This window comes from Cryptotermes secundus, unplaced genomic scaffold (assembly GCF_002891405.2).
Source record: "Cryptotermes secundus unplaced genomic scaffold, Csec_1.0 scaffold934, whole genome shotgun sequence".
Classification (NCBI taxonomy): Eukaryota; Metazoa; Arthropoda; class Insecta; order Blattodea; family Kalotermitidae; genus Cryptotermes; species Cryptotermes secundus.
The window spans coordinates 531,020-553,455 of NW_019738977.1; the positions used below are offsets into that span (position 1 = coordinate 531,020).

Here is a 22,436-nt window from a genome sequence, read left to right on the forward strand (position 1 = left end):
CCGTCTAGTTAAGCAGAGGCGCAACCTAAGAATGTGTAGGCCTGCTTGTACGGTTATCAAACATTCTGGTACCTCGAATCTTCTTTGAAACAACGCACTTTTTGTGTATACCAGTGACGAAGAACTTCTTCACTGGCTATTACAAGATTTACACCAAAAGTTACTTAAGAACACAGAGCGCTTCCATCAGTCCCGTTGCTCTGGTAAGCCCAATGAGAATAAAGGGGTATCTGTTGCTGCACATTTGTTACTCGGTTCTTCAATTCTAAGCTTGGATGTTGTTTGGGAAGCGACACACTGCTCTCGTTTCTTTTGAGACATGGCTTCTGAAATCACGATTGAAAATAATCTACAAGATAATATACGAAGAAAGCAGACTGCTTTTACCGGCTCTCACGGTCTCTTCGCTTGCGGATTTCTTATATTTTTTCTTCTACCCTGAAGATGGAGGCGATACGTTCCTCCGAAACGTCGGTTAACACCACATATACACGGTGCCAAATCCCAGAAGACTGCTTTCTTCATAGTCACCGCCGTGAAAGCCTCAAATCTTACAAGATAATATACCTCTGTGTTTTTTTAGGCATCTTCCTGAGAGTATCAGTAGTTCTCGGAGTTCAGGATGGATGCATAAAGTACCAGCAAAAATGTATCTTACGAAAAATAATTATCAAGCGGCTTCAATAGACAAAACGTATAATCACCGCTTCTAGGCGATGTCTCGATGCCAAATTTGCTCCGGGATCGGTTGTTCGCCGTCGCTGCTGAAGGGGCTTGCTTCAATTCTGGGACCGTGAATCTTATCTATTTTTTCGTGTATACATCCATGCATTGTGCATTAGATATTTGCTCCATATGTTCCATGTAGGCAAGGTCTGCACAAGGATTCTCAACCTGTGAAACGACATGCGGCTCAACATACGACACAAGAGGTGAAGCCAAGTCATGGTCAAACAGTGGCTTGTTACCGGCTGCACTGAACCGTTAGCGGCTCACGAAAAAAGTATTTTTAGAGATGGATTAAGTATAAAAAATCTTCTGCAAGGAAATATATTATTTCCTTATTATTCCATATTATTATATAATTATATATCGCGGTAGCGTAGTTGGTTGAGGCACTATACCACAAGCCGAAAGGTCAGTGGTCAGATGAGGTCAGTGGATATTTTTCAGTTTACCTAATCCTTCCAGCCGCAGTATGTCTCTGGGGTCGACTCAGCCTCTAACAGAAATGAGTACTAGGAATATTCTTGGGGGTAAAGGGCCGCCGGTGCGTAAGGCTGACAACCTTGCCGTCATCTATGAGACGACTGTCTAGAAAATGTGGGAACCTCAACGTCTCACAACCCTATGGGCCTTCACGGTCTCTTACAGGGATAACTTTACTTTTTACTTTTTTTTATACATATTATGATATCACTCACTTGATCTCTCTCCCTTACACGTCGGTTCCTAGCCCAACACACCCTTAAATTTTGTTCCCTGTTTTATTTCCTAGACCACCCAAACCGACCCTTTCTCTGGACTATCCTAAACTCCTGTTCCTGTTTCCTGCTGGTTCGTTCAGTGGTCCTGTAAGCGCCCAGCAGTTTAATTCTGTCCCACGGCGAGCCGATGGAAACAGGTCCACGCTGTAACGTCCCTCCTGCTTCATATATAATAGAGGTTTCCGGCCAGCCGATTACTCTGCTTGCCACCTGCTTTCATGCTGATATCTTGCTCGGCATTTCGGTCCTGAAGATGGAGGCGTTATGTTCCTCCAAGACATCGGTTGGCTTTCAACACAGCGTTATATTCCAGAAGATAACCCCTCATACATCCGAGAAACAAGCCCTGCGTCTTTCCTCGAACAGTTTTTAATATGCATACCTTTATTTTTTTGAATGTTTCTTGTCAGTAATCGCTCTAACATAGGTCAAGTTGTACCTCGGACTTCATACGTTCCCGCAGATGGATCATAAGCCAGAATAATCGTAAACCGATATCATTGTAAAGTGGAACTTACAGGGTTGCATTCCTGGAGAGCAAAGTTCTGACCCACTTTTCAACGTTTAAACTCCTAGTACGCTATAATTCTATTGTTTTGATAATAAAATACATGGATGGATATCACATAAAATTGCATTAAAAATTTAACTAATCAATTAACTCCACGGAGTTCAGCCCTTCTTGAGAAGCAGTCATTTGCGCACCTACTCAAGAATTTCCTATTTTATGGAACCTGAAGTTTCATTACTATGTTCACACTAGCCCTCAACTAGACCCTATCTTCAGGCAGACCAATATAGTCCGTACCACCCCATTCTGTCTCTCGTAAGATCCATCCATTGTCCTTAGCTTAGCCTAAGTATCTATATGATATTTCATAGCAAAATTATTTTTTACAATTAGGAGTTATAATCCCACGCCCAAACCCAAAGCTGGAGGACGACCCTTGCCGGCTGTTCGCGACTTCCTATTCAATATATTTGCAGTTACCCTCCATAGCTGGAGGCCGTCTCCATCCGCAACCCGATGACGTGCCTTGCCGTGGTGACAACGGACCCACTTAACATGGCATTAAACATTTAGACTATTAAAATATTGCCATATAATTTTATAGAGTGTGACTATAGGCAGGTTTTGGATTGATAATTAGATTTATTGGACTCTTTGATACAGCGCGTGACTACACTGTATAGGTCACTATTACGCCCGTGCGCGCGCGCACACACACGCACACACACACACACACACAGACAGACTAGTGGCCACAACCACGTTTTCATTGCCGTCGCTTAGTAGTGGCTTCCAACGGAGGACGTTCCCCTTACTCTGGGTTCCCGAACTGTCCCCGTTCCTAGGCTAACAGCTTCTAACAGCAACAGGTCACAACTACAGAAGGGGAGCAGTCCTCTAACTAACTCACTGACTCACTCACTCCTCACTAACTGCAACAGAGTCAGAGTTTGAGTCACCGCCAATCAGTTCGTCTTGGCGCCAAGCCCCTAAAGGACCACGACCAGAGATTTTCTTTGCAACTGAACCCTCGCGGTCATAGTCCTTATGTAACATCTTTTCGGACTATAGGACGCTTTTGTCTCTTATGAATAGGCTGCGTCTTGCTAACTGCCCCGCTTATAAGATCTCGGCACGGACCACGTAGTAAACACTGCTTCCATTATTTGCGTATTCTCTTGCTGCCGTGGAAACATGTATTTCGCCGTTGTTGCCTAGCAACGGACCTACATGTCACAAGTTAATTAGGTCTTACCATGGACTGGTAATAGATGGAATCTAGTCATGAGAGCTTTGCAGCATGTAACTCCGAAACGCTGCTTTCGGGTTGTAAGCCCAAAAATTCGGAACATAAGCCTGATTGGTGTTAATTTAATGGAATCGTAAGTCGGGAAATCATAGGTCCAGGTACGAACGTACCTACATTTTTAAGTTCTCTTTCAGTTATGAAAGGTATTGCGTATTTAGTGTATGTCAGTTACAAAAGCTGAATGAAGGGAGTTTTATGGGCGAGGAGCGTTGTCGTGGCCTATTTTTGAATTTTCTTCACTTGCTGGCCTGAATTACTAGCTTAGCGGATCCAGAATACCTTCCAAAACCAGGGAGTGGTTCACCACAGTAACATAATGTCGGCCGGAGTGATTAAATTCCGCGAAAATCTTTACTGAAACTGTTTGTTGCTCTAAAAATAACTATTGCTACTTGTAACGACGTTCGAAGCCAACCTTGGAAGTTGTTCTGTGGAACCCCTGCGTACGAGGCTAGCCCGCAACACTCTGTTTTATACAGGCTTATCATCAGGATGGAATCTCAGCCAGACGTGCAAGTCGAATGGACTTGAACAGTTACGGATTACTCAAGATGGTATTCTTGTCTTATAAATAATTGCTACATGTTTAAAATCAAGGACATTTGTCTAATTCCTAACGCCGAGCATATGAAGCTGTTTGCAGGGAGTAATTGGAAATTATACACCAATCTTTCTTATGTGTACGAATATAAAGTTCAAAAAGAATGTTATTCAAAATCACTGTCATGAATTACAAGAAACTGGGCTCTTTTATGGTTACCTAAGAACTATGGTCGTATTTAGATCGAGGTTCATTGCATCAATGACTACTCAACCTTTCAACCTACATCACCTTCTTTTTACTGAAACTTCTATGGACTGGAATGACGGTGGCGGGGGACAAATACATTTCTTACATAGTTTCGTTAGGAAAGTAACATTTTAGAATCACAGAACAAATAGGCGTATTTCTGCCTGAAGTAGCCTGTAGCGATGTCTTAATTTGCATAAATTATTCGGTTATTATTATTATTATTATTATTTATTTATTGTGCTATTATTTTTAACAGCCGATCACAGTGGCCGCGCGGTCTAAGACATGAACTGCCTTCGCTCGCTCGACCGCTGGGATCGTGGGTTCGAATCCCACTCGAGGCATGGATGTCTGTATTGTGTGCATTTATTCTGTTTGTGTTGTTCTGTGTGTAGGTAGTGGCCTTGCGACGGGCTGATCCCCCGTCCAAGGAGTCCTACCGCCTGTGTATTGGATCAAGAAACTGAAAAAGCGGCCAAGGCGCAAGAAAGGGCTGCAGAGACATAATAAATGACAATAATAATAATAATAATAATAACAATTTTTAAATACTCCAAAATTAAACTCTGTTCACACTACCGATCTGAATCGAGAAGGACTTAAAATGAAATAGATTTTCTAAATTTGGAGAGTAGTAGTCCTGCCTTTACCCTGGCAGTTTGGTTTTTTGTCCTTTTTCAACCCAGTCATTAATTAGCTGATCAGGGTACATATTGTTTTTAGTACGATATCCAACCAGATCAAATTTAAATTTTATGCGTTCTTAAACAGTGAATTTAAAACGATTGACTGGAACGCTGTTTTTCAAGTGCTGGATCTAAGATGAATCCTGCAGGGGGCCCCCTTTGAGGGTCTCAAAGTATTAATATAGAATTTTATGAAACTCTAAACCCCCTCAAAATAGGCATGCTGGAAGTACTCGTATGTTCTATAAGTGAAGAAATGTGACCACAAAATCACTCTTCGACAATGAGATATGCATAAGCCCACTTTTATTCTCCGAATAATTCAGCGTTTGGCTGGACATAGATCCGATTAGATTTGCTTTCGGGAAGCAGTTATCGACAGAGTCAAGACAGTGAGGGCTGTTAGAGAGAATGGACATACAGATTTAGTAGAGCCTACATAAATATTTCAATACTTGTTATAACTGCACCCGAATTAATAAACACTTCTAAGGCGAACCATCTTGACGGATAGTTCAAATCTCTTTTATTTTTTTATCNAAACTGAAAAAGCGGCCAAGGCGCAAGAAAGGGCTGTAGAAACATAATAAATGACAATAATAATAATAATAATAATAATAATAATAATAATAATTTTTAAATACTCCAAAATTAAACTCTGTTCACACTACCGATCTGAATCGAGAAGGACTTAAAATGAAATAGATTTTCTAAATTTGGAGAGTAGTAGTCCTGCCTTTACCCTGGCAGTTTGGTTTTTTGTCCTTTTTCAACCCAGTCATTAATTAGCTGATCAGGGTACATATTGTTTTTAGTACGATATCCAACCAGATCAAATTTAAATTTTATGCGTTCTTAAACAGTGAATTTAAAACGATTGACTGGAACGCTGTTTTTCAAGTGCTGGATCTAAGATGAATCCTGCAGGGGGCCCCCTTTGAGGGTCTCAAAGTATTAATATAGAAATTCATGAAACTCTAAACCCCCTCAAAATAGGCATGCTGGAAGTACTCGTATGTTCTATAAGTGAAGAAATGTGACCACAAAATCACTCTTCGACAATGAGATATGCATAAGCCCACTTTTATTCTCCGAATAATTCAGCGTTTGGCTGGACATAGATCCGATTAGATTTGCTTTCGGGAAGCAGTTATCGACAGAGTCAAGACAGTGAGGGCTGTTAGAGAGAATGGACATACAGATTTAGTAGAGCCTACATAAATATTTCAATACTTGTTATAACTGCACCCGAATTAATAAACACTTCTAAGGCGAACCATCTTGACGGATAGTTCAAATCTCTTTTATTTTTTTATCGGTCGAAATTTTGAAGCTTTCGTTATTTTACTAGCGGTTGAAATTGAGGAAAATTAGTCGGCCCACAACAAAGATTCAGTAAACAAAGGATTAAAACGAATTTAATTTGAATCCGAGATAATCATCACATGGTAGGATGCAACTTAGAATTTGGACTCATTTTCTTGACATTCCATCTCACCCGTCTTCGTTGTCCTCCAGTATCCCTTGCTGTTGGTTGTAATATTTATACCATACTGAGACCACTCCTGCATACATATATGTTGATATTTACTATATGCCTACAGTTAAAATTGCGACCAGAAAAGCAGAAATTTGAAACTTTCATTTGGACATTATTTGTTAGAGTGACCTTTGGTCTCATTCATCAGACAGGAGATGAACCCAGCCAAATGGTACGAATAAAGGCTGCAAAATGAACGAAAAATGGCCAGGTATACCGAAAGTAGACGCCAGGGACTACGAACATTATTTTAGATGTCTAGCATGGAGTTTAAGCCTAGACAGAAAGCGCTATTCAATCCTATGTAGTCTCGACAACACATTCTTTTCGGAGTAAGTTAGTCGCATGTGACCTGCGGACCGATGTTTTAAAACCTCCGCGTTTGCCAATGCTATGAAGTAGAAAAGCGACAAATCAGAGAAGAGGAAGAAGAATCACAAGCTGAGGAGCGGAGGCGCACAGGCGCGACGCGCACGAGCCAGACGGCTGACTGAGAGAAGCCGTTTAATGTACACTCCACACACATAAAAAAGGGTGTTGCGCGTGACATCCGCGTATTGGCATGGCACTAGCAGACAGACCGCTTGCTACTGCGCACCCGTGACGCGCCGACATTGTGTTAACTTGGCAGCATTGGACAACGCACAAATAATCAATGCTCTGGGCAGATTGAAGCAGCGAGAAGGTGTTAATGTAATAAATACGCTGTTGAGATAAACATTGTTTTGTGGAATGCTGATGAACCATAGCAAGATGGTGGATACTACGAAATATGCGAACACGTAACAGTGCCAACGTGTGAAACATTAATATGGTTTGCAAATGTCAATATATTGAAGTAGAACGAATAATAGTTTTTCGGTTCGTATTACTTATTTCTACAGGAGAAAGGTTTCAAAATTTGGGGTGGGGAGAAAAGACTTGACATGAGGGTGTGATTGGGAAATGCAAACGAAAAGCTATGTGTCATTCGCGGTCGGTCATTTCCGTCCGCTGTCCGCACTGTGATACCCGCCGTGAACATGCGTGAACCCCGAACCCTAGCAGAGCAGCGGGGTTAGAGGGAAGACCCAAAGCTCCACCCACACTGCTTCACGGGATTGGCTCTGCGCACGATGTGGCAACGCTGTGCAGCTATAACCGATATTGTGGCTGTCCGAAGGGCGAAAAGGAATGCATGAGAGGGGAAGACCGGGTCAGACCGGTGCAATCCTCCTCCATCCCTTCCATAGACGATCATATCCCCACTTTCCCTTCCCCTTCGTGGCTTCAACAACCTCTCACCAGCAGCAGCAAGCAGAGTCAGTCAGACAGTTTTACCTTTGGTCGTATAGCGGACGCACGGGTTTGTGGTTGTTCTCAAGTAACATATATATTTATATGTGTATAAGTGGAAAAGTGAAGTAGGTGCAATAGTTACGCACATTACTGGCCTCGCGCGTTTCCAAGCACCAAACATATGTATCTGTTCCAATGTTGGGCTACACATCCTACAGGTAGTTGCCTTTATTGGTGATTGGCATTAAAATTGTTATTTGTGAGTGTATACTGATGGTTCGAGGTGTAACCAGGAGCAACATATTGTGAAGTGATATAAGCTAGGATACCACTAGTGCAACGAGTTATATTATCATCGAACATAATATAGTCGACATTACATAGTGGATGCTACTAATGTTAAAGCGATTTTGAAAGTGTGTGTATGCCATATTATAGGGAATATATCGTCGGCGTGTGTGATCGGTTTTACTGAATTTTAAGAGGTACACCTTTCTATTCAAACGTTCCCAAGTGTCTGTGGGCTTCTACATGCTTGAAGGCATAGAAGACGTGTTTGTTTTGGAGCGTGGCCACTAGGGGCCGCCACTTATTAGTAACTGACCTAACCAGTTGGTTCCCATTATTTATTCAGTGACCAAGCGGATTATTTATCGATGCGACCCCCCCCCCCCTTTCCGGGCCCATAGAATGATTATGCTTGTACGTGATGTACGGTAGGAAGAGTTAAAATTATTGTTTCAGTAAATTGTACAAGGGAAGTTTTGTATATTATAAATATTTAAATCGTCATAAATCTAAAATGGTTCACTAAACGGTTGAGTAGGAAACTTGTGACATATTTTAGAATTTCAATAGGATAGTCTGTGAATTGCTCAGGAAGGCAGTCTATAAAGGGAAGTTAAATCTTGGTTGGGGAATTTGGATTGATTATTATGTTCAGCAGGGTACGTGTTAGGTCACTGTTTATGTTTGTGTTACAAAATTGATTATTATGTTGAGCAGGGTACGTATTAGGTCACTATTCATGTTTGTGTTACAAAATACATTGCCCTATTTTATTTTGGAACAATAAGACATGCAAATGTAATTTTCATATCTTTCAAAACAACCGAAGTTAGAATTTTATTTCATGCGATTGTGCTTGACTGTATAAAGTGTTAGTAATCACAAAGAGAGATTTGTTGAAAGTGTTATCACATCACAGGAAATGAGCAATGATTAGATTCCCCTACCAGGCTCATATAATAGCGTGCCATTCGTTTGTAGCATTTACTGTGACGATTTGTAAAATGCATACAACAGCAATTCATCCCTCAGCGAACGCGCCGTGTGCACATTTAACCGTTAGGTTACAGTTCATTTTCAGAAGTTGTGTAAGGGTACGCGGGTGTGGAATGAAAAGCTGAGAATAGCATTTCTTGGTCTTGAAAACGTTGAAAGCTCCCCCCCCCGGCACTACAGCCCCAGTGGGCCTAGGCCTACCTTCATGAACTTCACTTTGGTTTTTCTAGATCTTAGACATACGGTAGGACTCCTTGGGCGGGTGATCAGCTCGTCGCAAGGCCGTCTACCTGTACACAAACACAGAAAAACGCACAGAAACATCCATGCCCGGAGTGGGATTCGAACCCACTATCCCGGCTTCCGAGCGAGCGAAGACAGTGCATGCCTTAGACCGCTCAGCTACCGTGACCGGCCCATGACTACATTAGAGCAAGGAAAATCTCAGCCAGTGCACTCAGAACATAACCCAGTTTCCATGCACGACCTAGATCGACCTAGCATTGGGTCGTGTCAAATCCCTATAAATACATGCTGGGATTTAGGTCAACATTGAGATGCACTCGAGGAGTCGCAGATATGCCTGCAGGCTGCTACGGGATTAAATCAATAATGTCCATATCATGGTTGCATTGTTACAAAACAAATAATTTTTACCATGAAGACTAATTAATCATAAAATATGTAGCATTGGTGAATTTAATTATCCGTTTGGGATTGTGGGCAAGTTTCCTTACTGACTGAATGTAGGTACGATGAGAACGATAAGAGAGATCGCCACTGTTCATTGAAATGCGTGTCGTTTATCGGGAGTTATTAGTATTAGATACTGCTGGAAGGCTGTGTGTGTGTAATAATGACGTAATGTGGTGTGTATTTTGTGTAGCAAGCGCCAGAGGCCGACACCATTCAGGACCCGTATAGTTCCGTCTGCTAATAATGGATATCTCGGCATCCTTGTACGGGCAAAAAATAAGTGAAGCAGTAAGCATAACATTTAGAGCAGTGCGAAAAAGCGGACGTCTGAAGCATACAAATAGAACAGAAGGTAACGTAGGTAGATAGCAGAGAATAAATGTTTTGAGAAGAGTGAGAGACGTGCAACGTTTACGCAAGTGACACATTTCGGATGTATCAACAAGACTGTGCAGTTTAAACGTATATGTGTGCTGCAAAGCTAGGGCCAAACTGTTCCAACCCGTTTAGTGTTGTGAACTGATATCACGTGAAAATAAAATTGGCAGTGATTTATGTCGCAGGGTGGTGATAGTGTGATTAATTTTGTCTCAGTGTGTGAGGTGCCATATGACTACAGAATACTTGCGCATGAGGTGCGGAAGGCGGACCTTAGTGTGACGTGTTTGCGAATGAATGACGACAATTGAACAGTTACGCTGGCAAACAAAAATTAGTATGGTTCACTGTAAGAACATCCATCGATCATGACGTTACAAGTGTGTGCGTATTTTACAGCACAAATGTACTGGTTTACAAGAACCGTACCTCCTGCAGTAATCTTATCACCCAAACATGGTTTGACCTCCCTATCGTTACAGCGATTTTCATTGCACAAATACGTCACCGTTTGTCATTGCCTACTGGTTAGGAGAATGTAATATGAACGTCAGTGACTTGGAAATATCCGTGGCGAAAATTTATGTATGAAAAAAGAAAAGTCCAGTGTTAGTGTTTAGTGCCCAGTAAACTTAAAATGTTAACCTCGAAAAATGAATGCAGAAGTTCTCATATTCTGCTGAAGTGTTTACCTTGTGGTGGCTGACTATGTGGAGTTAACAAGTAGTAAGTTACTGGCCGTGCCCGTATTCTCACTCCAGTTTATAGATTGCGAGGTTTCATGATGTTAAGATATAAATGCGAGAAATATAGAACTCGGAAATTTTAGAAACAGAACAAAAAATAATAAAAAAATGCTTTTAACAGTAGCATGTGGACACCAATGAAGTGAGGGTTAGAAAACAGTGTCAGAGTTGTGTGTTCTTTGGTCAGAAATCTATATGATCTCTTATTTTTATGAAGATATGTTTGTAATTTAAAATGTTGGCACCTCCATCTGTGTTAGGCCATGCCTGCCATTCGCGTGTTTAGGGGAACTAAAAAAAGGGCATATATTCTTTCTGGAAGACTCCTCTGATAAGGCCAAGGTGCATTTCCTGTGGTACTACTTCGTATAATTAAAAAAAAAGAACGTCGGGTCTGATATTTCGACATGTAGCTCATTAATAATTATTTTTTAACAAGTAACAACCCCATGTTGAGTGGATTGTATAGATATAGCCTGTTTGTGGGAAATCATAATAATATGTAGGGTTTTAAACTGAAAAGTGGTTTGAAGCAACAGTCGAAACAGATATTTTACTCTGTAGATTCAGTTGATTGTCTTACTAATATATATCAAATATTAATCTTTCCATTAAAAATCATTTCTTTGATAATGGAAGTTCTGTTGATCAGAGTTATTTTCATGCCATTCTAGGTTGAGGACGACTTGAAATCGTAAATTCCTCCGCCAAATATATGATCTAAAGATACAAAATGCAAACCAACAAACGGAAATGAGAATCGTAAGGCTTAAAATATTTAAATGATCCCGTTGGTGTCAATCGAAGGATATGTTTTTGTCGGCATGGTTGGAAGAACAACAGGTGCGTCGTAGAGAAGATGGTGGCGCTATCTGTTGGCGGTACTTAATACATTGAACTGGGTTGTGTTTCATACATCGTTCGCCAGGGGTAGCAACCAAGCATGAGCACAGCTGTCGGAGCAATCGCAACAGTGTGTCGTGTTTCAGGGAGTGGTCGCCGGCGGGCGCCACACAGCAACAGCTGTCTGTGGTGACCACCGTGTGGGGAGTGACTACCTCGACGCAGTCCGGTCCCCACAACAACTTCCCGGTTAGCGGTGGCACCGTGGCGGCAGGGGGCGTCGGGCCAGGTGGCGGGGGTTACGCTCAACAAGGAGCTCCAAACAAGCAGGGCACTCCATTTACAGGGACTGGATACCGACAGGGCGTACCGCCGGGGTGAGTGCGCCAAACGTTTACTGTATTCAACATTAATAGTTGCAATTAAGATAGTAAAGTAATTTGACGGGCACTGGCAACGATTGAGGTGCTATAATGAACATTTAGAAAATCGTAATATCGCAGCATTGTTCTCCCATACCTGATGATTACTTCATGTGTGCGGAGCGTCATGTTCAGTTGGTTAACCATTTTTCCATTAATAGATCAATTGATTGTTTAATTGGCAGTGTAGTCAGGTAGTATGAATGTACTTTGGCAGGATAATTATTGAGACAGTAATAGGTTGTTCTAATATAAATAACTGGTGATAAAATTAACTGCTTAATCTCATCAATTAGTCAGTTAATTGTGATAGCCCTAGTTATTTAATCTTCTTTACATGACTTTGCTTCGCATTCTTTTCTCAGATGTAGCAGACCATATTTACAAAGAGTATACTGTTGTCACATTGAAGCTTTTCAGGGCAACTTAAGTATTCCAGATTTTAAAATGAAAAAAAATAATAAATGATAGTGTCTGTTTTTAGTAGTTTCATCCAATTTCAGTCCAATTCTGCCATATGCAACCTTTCTCTAGTTTCATAGTCATCAAATATCCATATAAAAGATGTGGAGTTTACGTATGCAATTTTAAATTAACTTGGCAGTTCACTTCTACTATTCATTTAACGTTGTGTATTTGAATTTCAAAATTCACATGAATACAGGAACTCGCAGTATTTTAATTCATCTTTCACTACAACGAGGCATAGTTGATAGTTTAATAAATATTTCAGGTTTGCTGGTATGACACTGCCAACATAGATATGCTGCCCATACAAAGCAGGTGGCACTTAAAATAATAGGTCCACAGCTGAAAAACCCAAATCTGGCAAAACATCGTCTGAAGTTGTGTATTGTCGATGTAAATGTGTGTACCGGTACAGTGGCTGAAGGCTGGAGCTATGTAGATATGACAGTATTACACTATAATTTTTTTTTTAAGTTGTAGCCCGTCTTATTTTTAGGTGTATGAATGTTGGAGTTACCATCTCGAAGGTTTGCTGTCAGTGATTAAAATAACTAATTGTGTTTATACTGGGGTACCTAGTCGGATTCTGGTTAGGCCAGGCTAACCAGATGTGATTTTTGTCTTTCCTCAGGCATATCTTTGTAGTTCAGTCCGGCTATATGATATAAGGACTGAGTAGAAATTTCTACTTCCTACACAAATATCAAAGAGTCCAAGGTTTCTGTAAAGGAATGTTCACTGCACTAATTGTAATTGTAATGACTTAATTTGGACCATTGCATGATGTAAGATGTGCCACGTGATTGTGAGACCACATTAAATTTGAATGCGTAGTTTTAAAGATTGTAATTTTGATGGTTTAAAATGGGAGAGCATGAATATTTTCACTTGTAGGTGTGACTATAGACAGGGTTTGGATTGGTGAGTAGATTCATTGACCACTTACAGGTTGTAACTACAAATGATTATAACACTGTTGCTATTTCCGCACTTTACATTTCACTAGAACGTAGTGTGTAGTGTTATCAAGCTTCTGTTAGACGTTTCTTGGTAACGGCTCTAACAGTGGCTATTCCCCTGCCTCTGGCTCAAGTCCTCTCTTTACAGACTCCCGTACAGAACTGACTGTGAACTTAACTAAGGTCTAACCTTGTCCCATGCTTATAACATCAGCACGGGCCACGTAAAAACTGTTCGTACATTGTTATAGTCAAGCTGTTGCATTATTAAGAATCTGCTGCCTAGGAACGGGACCGTGTTCACCGAGCCGTTGCGTTATCTCTGTGTGTTATACACCATCGTCAGAACCCTATAGTATCTTCTTGGCCTGAATGTGTTGGATAATTGTGAAGTTCTTTCAGTATTTTTGAGGTTAAGAGTGTGTTCATGCTTTATGCCAGCCGTCTTACAGTGTATACACTTTTCCACACTACATGTTTCAGCACTAATGTGCCATCCTCAGGTGTCTTTATGCACGTTAAACTATTATACTGCATGCCATGATCTCTTTATCCTAAAATGACTAAAATCTGTATTCGTCATATATGTCGATGAATTCTAAATAATAAAACTTTTCAGGATTCATCCTACGTCGCACTCAAACACGCGAATTACGCCAATCCTCTTTTATGTGAGCATTCTTCCTACATACATTTGTGTATCGTGTTCTGTGTTGTGTTTTGCTCCTGTTACTGCATGCGTTGTACTGCAGACAACAGAGAAAGTAATTTTTGAACGTTCCCTCGGTGTGTTTTATTCCCGTTATCAGTGACGCACTGAATAAACTTGCTCTTTTATGGACGTAGAATCATAGCTAACTGAAATAATAATATCCCTGAAATTCATATCGTTAATATTGAAAGGGATTTGATCAACGCATTGCCAGGCAACGGCTCGATAAACACACCGCTTTATACCAGCAGCATATACAAAAGACAGACCCGTCCTCTCATCAGAGAGGGCGCCCACAAAAATTAAGACCGTAACTGTCAAACAGTAATAAAGATCTGGTCGCAAGCCCCAGATGGGTGCTTTATGCCAAGACTGGCCGACTGACCGTCGGTCGTAAAATGAGACTCCGGTCATGGAGCTCGACACCGAGGCTGAATGACTGATTGACCGTCAGTCGCAGTGTGACTTTGGCTTTGAAACCAGGAGCACTTGAGAGTTCAAGGACGAGAATGGAGCATGTCCTTAGTGAATTGTGAAGATTAATTGAGTACAGATTAGGACAGAGGAGTACAAAGTGATTGAAGACAAGAGGACTTTGTATTTAGTGACTAGTGGAAAGTAGAATCCTAGTGCGTATGCAACGGTGATCTGGAAATTGTATAAATCAGCGATAGCGCTGTATTACTTATACTTAAGAGTGTTTAAAAAAGGAAGGTGTTAATAAATCCAATAATCCGAACTAGAACCCTTTTTTTTCGTCACGCGTATCACCCTGCACATGACATTTTGATGTCAGGAATTGGCGCTTCGGATCATATTGGATTCATCAGCAGTGACACTGATGTTAGAAGTGGTACGGATTGGATCAGAGTGATCGAATTATCGGACTCAAGATTGCATCATGTAGTCATATCGCTACATTATGGAGACGCAACAGATAATGTAAAGAATAATCGCTATATATTTAAAGCCGACTGAGAAGGAAGGACGACAGAATAGCCAACAGAGAAAAAATTGATGGCGGCAAATCCAGAAGAAATAAGAGTCTGAGGCGGAGCATGAAAAGTCCCCTAGGGAACAGGCCGCAGTGAAACCTGTCGGAGGACTGAGGAAGCGGCTTAGGGCCCGAAATCTTGCCGAAGAACGCCGCCAGAAGTCAAAGGAGATAACCTGGGGAAATTGCGGATCCCTGAAGCAATTGGGCACCGTCGGAATGAGGACGACCCGCCACGCAGTGACTGGCATGGCTCAAGGGAAACGTCGTCAGGAAAAAACCGGACCAGGGACAACGTGGTACGAGGAACCTTGAAGGGAAGGACGCTCAGGTAGTAATAACGGATCTAAGTGGCAAACAGACTATATTTGTGAAAGGGATGGACAACCGTGAACGGCATCAGGGTGAAGCTCAGGACAGCGATCATACCTGGGAAGCAGAGGAACACTCAAGAAAACCTTAAATGGTATTTCCGGATTGAAAATTGCGAAACAGATGCTCGAGACTTCCATCAGGATGCGGAAAATGAAGAGCAGGACCATGTGGAGGGTTCGGCTCCCTCTGGAGCGGGAGATTAGGAAGAAAACGTTGTGGAGGATTCGGATTCATCCGAAACGGAAGAAGAACCTGCTAGCACCGTTAGTATAAGAAGAGTCGGAAATGTGGGAGCAGCGACCACTCTAGACAATTCCACTGCTGCCGATTGAAAAAAAGAAAAAGAAAAAAAAGACTTTGGATGATGGTGATACTTTTGGATCTACAGGCACCTTAGCAGTGATCCGCTCGGGACGATCTGACATCAGAGAGGGAGAGTGGTAAAGGATGGAGAGTTAATCACCGCAGGGGAAAGACCGAGCCACAAGAAGACGGCAGGAGTAGGACTCTAAAAAAATGGGAACTGTGACACACCGATAGCCTACTCGGGACTAGCAGCCTTAAAGAGGGAATATGGCGCAATGTAACGGATTTGATCAACGCATTGCCAGGCAACGGCTCGATATACAATCCGCGATACACGCACGCAACAATAGAACGGGGTTATGCAATCCACTTCTAGGCAACGGCTCGGCAAACAAATTTCCGCGTATTGGACCCTGCTATGAACGCGGTGACGTCATCAACAATACAGACTGTTTTCCAATGGGTTTGTGCAAAGTGCTTATAAGAGAAGTGAATTCACAAACTAGAGCACTTGAGAGTTCAAGGGACGAGAATGGAGCATGTCTTTAGTGAATTGTGGAGATTAGTTGAGTACAGATTAGGACAGAAGAGTACAAAGTATTGAAGGTAAAAAGACTTATAGTGATTTGAAGTGCTAGTTTCTGTTTTAAGATCTGTTGCTAGGAGTCGACTAGTGGGAAGTGAGAATCCTAGTGCGTGTGCAACGGCGAACTGGAAATTGTGTAAGTCAGCGATAGCCTGTACTTAAGGTGTGTTTGTAGAGGAGGTTGTTAATAAATCCAATCATCGGGACTGTAACCCGTCATTTTCGTCACACGTACCACCCTACACGTGACTGTTAGTAGTCCGACATGTAATGCGTGTGTATGTGGGTGTGTTTATATGTACACGCACATACATATATACAAACAAATAAGTAAATAATTAAATACATTTACTGATGTATATGTACTTTAAGTTTATTGAAATTACAAATTTTGGGTTTGATTTTGATTTGCTGAAATGTTGATGGATTTGATCCCAGGAGTTTCCAGAGTCACCCAAGAGGGCTAACGGGATTTTGTGAAAGTGAAATTTCTTTTTACAGAGTTTTTTTATTGCTAGTGGGGTGGAACTAAGTCCCTTGTACTGCGGCCACTTCTGGCCTGTTGTACCAGCCCCAGATGATAGGTGAGGGTGATTGTGGAGCAGTTGGTGGAATGAAGATTGGCAGGGGAGACCGAAGTAATCGGAGAAAACCTGGCCCAGCGCCACTTCGTCCACCACAAATCCCACTTGACCAGACCCGGGATCGAATCCGGGCCGCCGCGATGGGAAGCCAACGACTAACCGCTTGAGCTATGGCGCGGCCTTTTTACGGAGTTTAGTAATGTTAGAGTAATGTGAACATTTTGTGCGCACGGAAACAATTCATCTCTCTACCTGGTGCATCAAAATTAAAATATAAAAATCAAAGTATGACCTATAGGTGGTATGGGCGGTGCAACAGTTATTGATCCGTAATTGGAGAGTTGCTACAACGTTACTGGCATTTTTAATTTTTCTTCCATAATATGTTTCCCATTTTCCTAAATACAAGCCTGAGATTTCACGTATTCATGCATATGAAGTTTATATTGTGGTGAACATATACCATTTTTACCATCAACGCAATAATACTTTAATATATATTTATTTAGCAATAAATGAATAATATTGTTGCGTTGACGGTGAAAATTGTATGTTCATTGTATATACGCAACAGGATGTAATCCTTAAAAAATTATATTGTGGTCTTCCGGATTATGAAACTTATAGTCTGGTAGGTTAGTGCCAAAATTTTAATGGAGCGTACTGCCTCCATCTTCAGGGCAGAACAATTTTAACTTTCCATTTGCACTATGTTCTTCCACATGATAGATGTCTATGAATTTTCCAAACAGAATTTCACGTGGATTTCTTGTTCCTCCCGTGCGTTCCGTCTAGCCATGCAAACTTCCCAGCCGAACTGCAACTAATCGGTTTTCTTACTGAACTGAAATTTGTATTATTTTTATGAAGTTATCTTAAGGTTACCAGATTTTCACACATGTAGAGTATGATACAAATAAGAAGAAAATCGGTGCTTCAGGAGGAATGTATGGAAAATGTTCTGAAACCCATGGTTACACTGTTATTAGTTTTTCCTTCGCGTTTGATATTAGTCTGACTCTACGTTAACTTTTAGGCTGGGTGGGTAAGCACTAGCGCTGGTGATGAGACAGCTGTGGAGGGGAAATTCTTATCAGTGGCAAGTACACTCAGAGACAAAATGTATTAGCGTAACTTAATTTCCCTAATTTTTATAACGCAGTGCGAAAGCATGAATGCAAATTTTTACATAACAAAAATAATTCAATTGCATCTATCTGAAAAACCGCTTGCGTGATCAGGAGTGTCTTTGCTGGAAACATGATAGTCATATGCTTTTCTTTCTCTGTCAGATATCCGTTGCCCAATAATCAGCTTCGATTTTCTTTACGCGTGACACAGCGTTTTTCCAGTTTTCACTTTTTATACTGGGTCATGAGATTTTCAGTTCCACAAACACGTTGAGCGACTTGTTTGCACCATTTTGGTTTTCACAGTATTGCAGTTCTGTTGCGTTAAGGCAACATTGATATATGAGGTAATTTTATAGTATCGGATTTTGTTTTCATATATTGAATCGTTCAAATGGGTGTGTTCGGACAAGTTGAACCAGTTAATTCTTTGCCATTCCCCGTTTGAAACGTATATGTTCCTTCTCTGAAACCATTCCTGAAAATCTCTTTTTCTCGGTGTCAAAGCCGACTTATCATTCCTGAGAGAATAACGTGGAGGAAGTGTCTTAACGGATTGTAGATATTCTGGTGGGAGGTAACACAGTCTCAAACGAAATCGACAAAATTTCGAAGTTCAGTTCGTTTTTGTAATAGCCAGTTTTCGTCTTTCACGTGAAAATCGGGAATACTCCAGGATTGCCCCATAACCAGCATGCACAGTGATTATCGCTGGCCAGTAGTGTCCTCCTTCAGTGCACCATCTCTCGAACTGTCTTGCCAACAGGTGGCTGCTTCGGCTGGATCCACATCTGATATAATGGGGTTCTTCTTCACATCCAGTTTATAGATTTTATTTATTCTTCTGAAACATTGCACTCTTCTCGTTGCAGTTCATTAATTGAACTTCCAACACTTCGCAGAAATTCCTTTGCCTCCAGAAAAAGAACTGATGCCTGTTTTCAAGGTCGCTAAAACGTTTTTCAATGTTGGAACCTCTTTTTCTCGCTGTGTAAAAATTATAATTGTTTGCCTCATTACGCATAAATAACAGTCATCAAATTTAATCCTTTAGAACAGGGTTTGTCTTTATTCCCAGGTTACTTTTAGGTTTGCTCCGTTAAAGCTTTATACGTTGCTGCTTTTGTTGGGGATAGTGGCTTCGCATTTTCTGGTACTTACAGTGGCACGTTTCTCTGCATTTCCGGTTTGTTATATTTTAGATTTCCAGTTTACTTTTCTTCATCGAAAAACTGTATGACTTTGCCGATTGTATCATGACTTCCACCCGTAATAGTGGGTCTTGCTTTGGTTTTTGAATTTGAAGACATAATATAAATAATATTTGCGCTCATATTATTTATGTTGCACTCCAGGAAAAATGATTGCGCATTGTACACTCTGCACAACAATTAGAAGTAAAACAGTAATATCACGCAACGATTGATTGACTCTGTACATCTCCCTCGGAATACACGGAACAGCTTAGTAGTTCGCATGCTTTTCGCACATGAGGTTAACGTAGTCGACTGGGATCTTTTGTGTTCCACTCTGTACGAGAAAGCCGCGTAGTTAGAGCTAAGAAATAGGAATTAACCTCAAACTCCGTGGCCTGTAGTCCGCAAGCAAACTAGACAGACCGAGCGACCGCCGCTTGTCAGCGAAGTTGGTGCTACTCAACATGTTAGAATTATATACAGGTAGTTACGTGATCCCCCCCCCCCGGTTGGTTTTATTTATCCGAGGGCCAGTGAAACTGACAGGTCAGAATTTTCAAACAAATTTGGTTTTGTAAAACTGGCTTATGGGGTATGTGTTAGTTGTTTATAGTCATTCAGCGCCTCCGGAATTTTCCCCTTGCTGCGATAAATGTTTATTTCCGCAAACCTATCTTCTGTTTCAAGGGCAAATATTTTGTTATAATATGCAATGCAACTTAGATGCTCCCAGTTTGTAATTAAAGCACTGGTGTATTCGGATCATTAAATCTTTCGGGTCAGTGTATTTCAAACAAAAAAATCGAATTGATTAGAAAAATATTTATTCAGAAGATTTGTGGGTACATTTTGTATATAAACAAGAACCTGGAACCTGCGGGCGTTGGCACACACGCCGGGTTCGGAGCAAGCAGTTAACCTGTTGTCATCTTTCACCACCCAGAGAAGGCAGGTCAGTTGGCACGTACCCATTTTTACTGCAAGGAAGTAAAACTGTTATATTGAATTTGTAATATATGGAGGTGTCGATATGTTTTTGTGGTACCGTGTAAGTTTTGATTCCTGGGAGTTTAAATTAATATTGGTCCGGATTACCGAGGTTCCACGATACTAACAACTTTACCTGGCGTTGCCTGGCCGTAATGCACAAATATAAGGAAGCCAAAAATGTAACATCTGTTTTAGGCTTTATATTGTGTCCCAGCAAACAACATTACTGTCACGATTCTATTGCCGTCACGACCCAATTTTTCCCTGGGAGATCTTCAGCTCTCATGCTAAATTCAGTTGAAGTAGGTGCACCGGTGTTGAAAAAAAATACATTGCCATCTTTATATATGTAAATTCTTCTATTGCTATGTGTTATTTTAATTTCCATCTAAAGCATATACTAATTCCTTATGTTCAAATTCCATCGACGGCAGTAAGAGGTTATCAGTTGAGTCTGCCAGTCAATCCGTTTTCTGAATGGAGAATAGATTGATGCAGTTGGTGCGAGAGAAACTGAAAATCTAATGAAGACCGTTTCATACCACACAGACTGGCAGTATCGTGAACTATTTGTCTGGAGCTGAGAGCAGCTGAGCAGGTAGGAGTGGGCGAGGAAATTAATAAAGTTGTATGAAATTTCGAAGATTAATATAATTTCGAAATTGAATGAGCCAGTGTAAATAGATCACTCACTCACCCATTCACTCATGGAGCTGAGCCGTTCTTGAGAAGCTGCAATTCTGTAGCTACTCAAGAACTTCCCAGCATTGTATAGAACCCGAAGGTTCATTACCGTGTTCACAAGAGCCATCCACTGGTCCCTATCCTGAGCCAGATCAATCCAATCCATGCCATCCCATCCTGAATCTCTAAGATCCGTTTTAATATTGTCCACTCACCTACGTCTTGGTCTTTCCAGTGGTCTCTTTCCTTCTGGTTTTCCTACCAATATCCTATATGTATTCTTCTTCTCCCCCATTCGTGCTACATGCCCTGCACATCTCATCCTCCTTGACTTCATCATTCTAATTATACTTGGCGAAGAGTAAAAGTTATGAAGCTCCTCATTATGCACTTTTCTTCAACCTCCCGTCACTTCATCTCTCTCCGGTCCAAATATTCTCCTCAGTGTCCTGTTCTGAAACACCCTCAGGTAAAAACAGATCATTTGTTGGAGAAATGGGGATATGCATTGCCACTGATAACTGAACTAAGAGAATGTAGGTTTTCTTTGCGCTTCTACACGTCAGCGGACGTTGCTGTGTATTTACATTCGCAAGTGTGAATTTCAGTCATCCTGATATTGGCACGCGTGTCCCAAAAATAGTTTTATAGATTCGGACTGCTATGAAGCAGACCAAAGCGTTCTGTACCATGCAAAGAGTGATAAATGATCACACAAGCCCCTCCCGAAATTCGCATTAAGCAGCTGGAAATCAGTTACTAAAGCATTACTGTGCGCAATCAATAAGGCATCCACCGCTAGAATTGAATTCACGTTGACATGGGTCATAACGAGACGTTGATCAGATCTTTTTGATTGAATAATTCAACTCGTTCAGTCCCACGATTCGGCGGCGTAAAAACCTTCCAACAAAAATAAAAAAGGGGGCTCCATGCTATAAGGGTTGGCGTAAGCGAGTAAGAGAGATTCAGTTGGCTAAATATTTAGGGGAAATTTGGGGTTGTCGAAAGGCCACATTAAAGGGGAGAATAGTTGGTTTGCAGGTAAAGTATATAAGGTCTTCATGTATGTATTCCCTTCTTTTTCCATCTGTACCTTCCCCTTAGTTCCGTCCTCCCCTTCAGTTTGCGTCATTGTAGTAAGGCCTTGTTCATTGCTTTTGCCTTGTTGCCTGTTGTATCAGCACAAGCTATTGACTGTATTGTATGAACGTATAAACAGATTCACCAGAAATAGGACACTTCTTACGTCGTGGAGAGCCTGGAGTGCTCATCGATTCAAGACGTCGTTTTATTTCAACATTAATTAAGGAAATGGTGCAATAATTAACGTACACCACGTTGTGAGGAGATTGTTTTCTTCTATGGTTCACCTCCTCATTGTCGCAAATTACAATCGTGGCAAATTATTTGCTATTTCGAGGTGTCATATGACACTTCGCCGAATTAGCCGTTACGTTGAAGTTCCGTATTGGGGTT

General features: G+C 41.2%; 1 protein-coding gene across 5 annotated transcripts in view; it reads left to right on the forward strand.

Annotated features, from left to right (window-relative positions):
* The window catches only part of LOC111871524 (zinc finger MIZ domain-containing protein 1), a 373,186-nt gene that overhangs the window by 309,597 nt on the left and 41,153 nt on the right, over positions 1-22,436 (forward strand). For 3 of the 5 annotated variants that reach the window (XM_033754285.1, XM_033754289.1, XM_033754288.1), the window contains exon 2: positions 11,698-11,928. In XM_033754285.1, coding sequence (XP_033610176.1) covers positions 11,698-11,928 — 231 coding nt within the window. Of the gene's footprint in view, positions 1-7,652; positions 7,823-11,682; positions 11,929-22,436 lie in introns of those variants that run through there. The other 2 variants (XM_033754286.1, XM_033754287.1) reach the window with 2 other exon arrangements.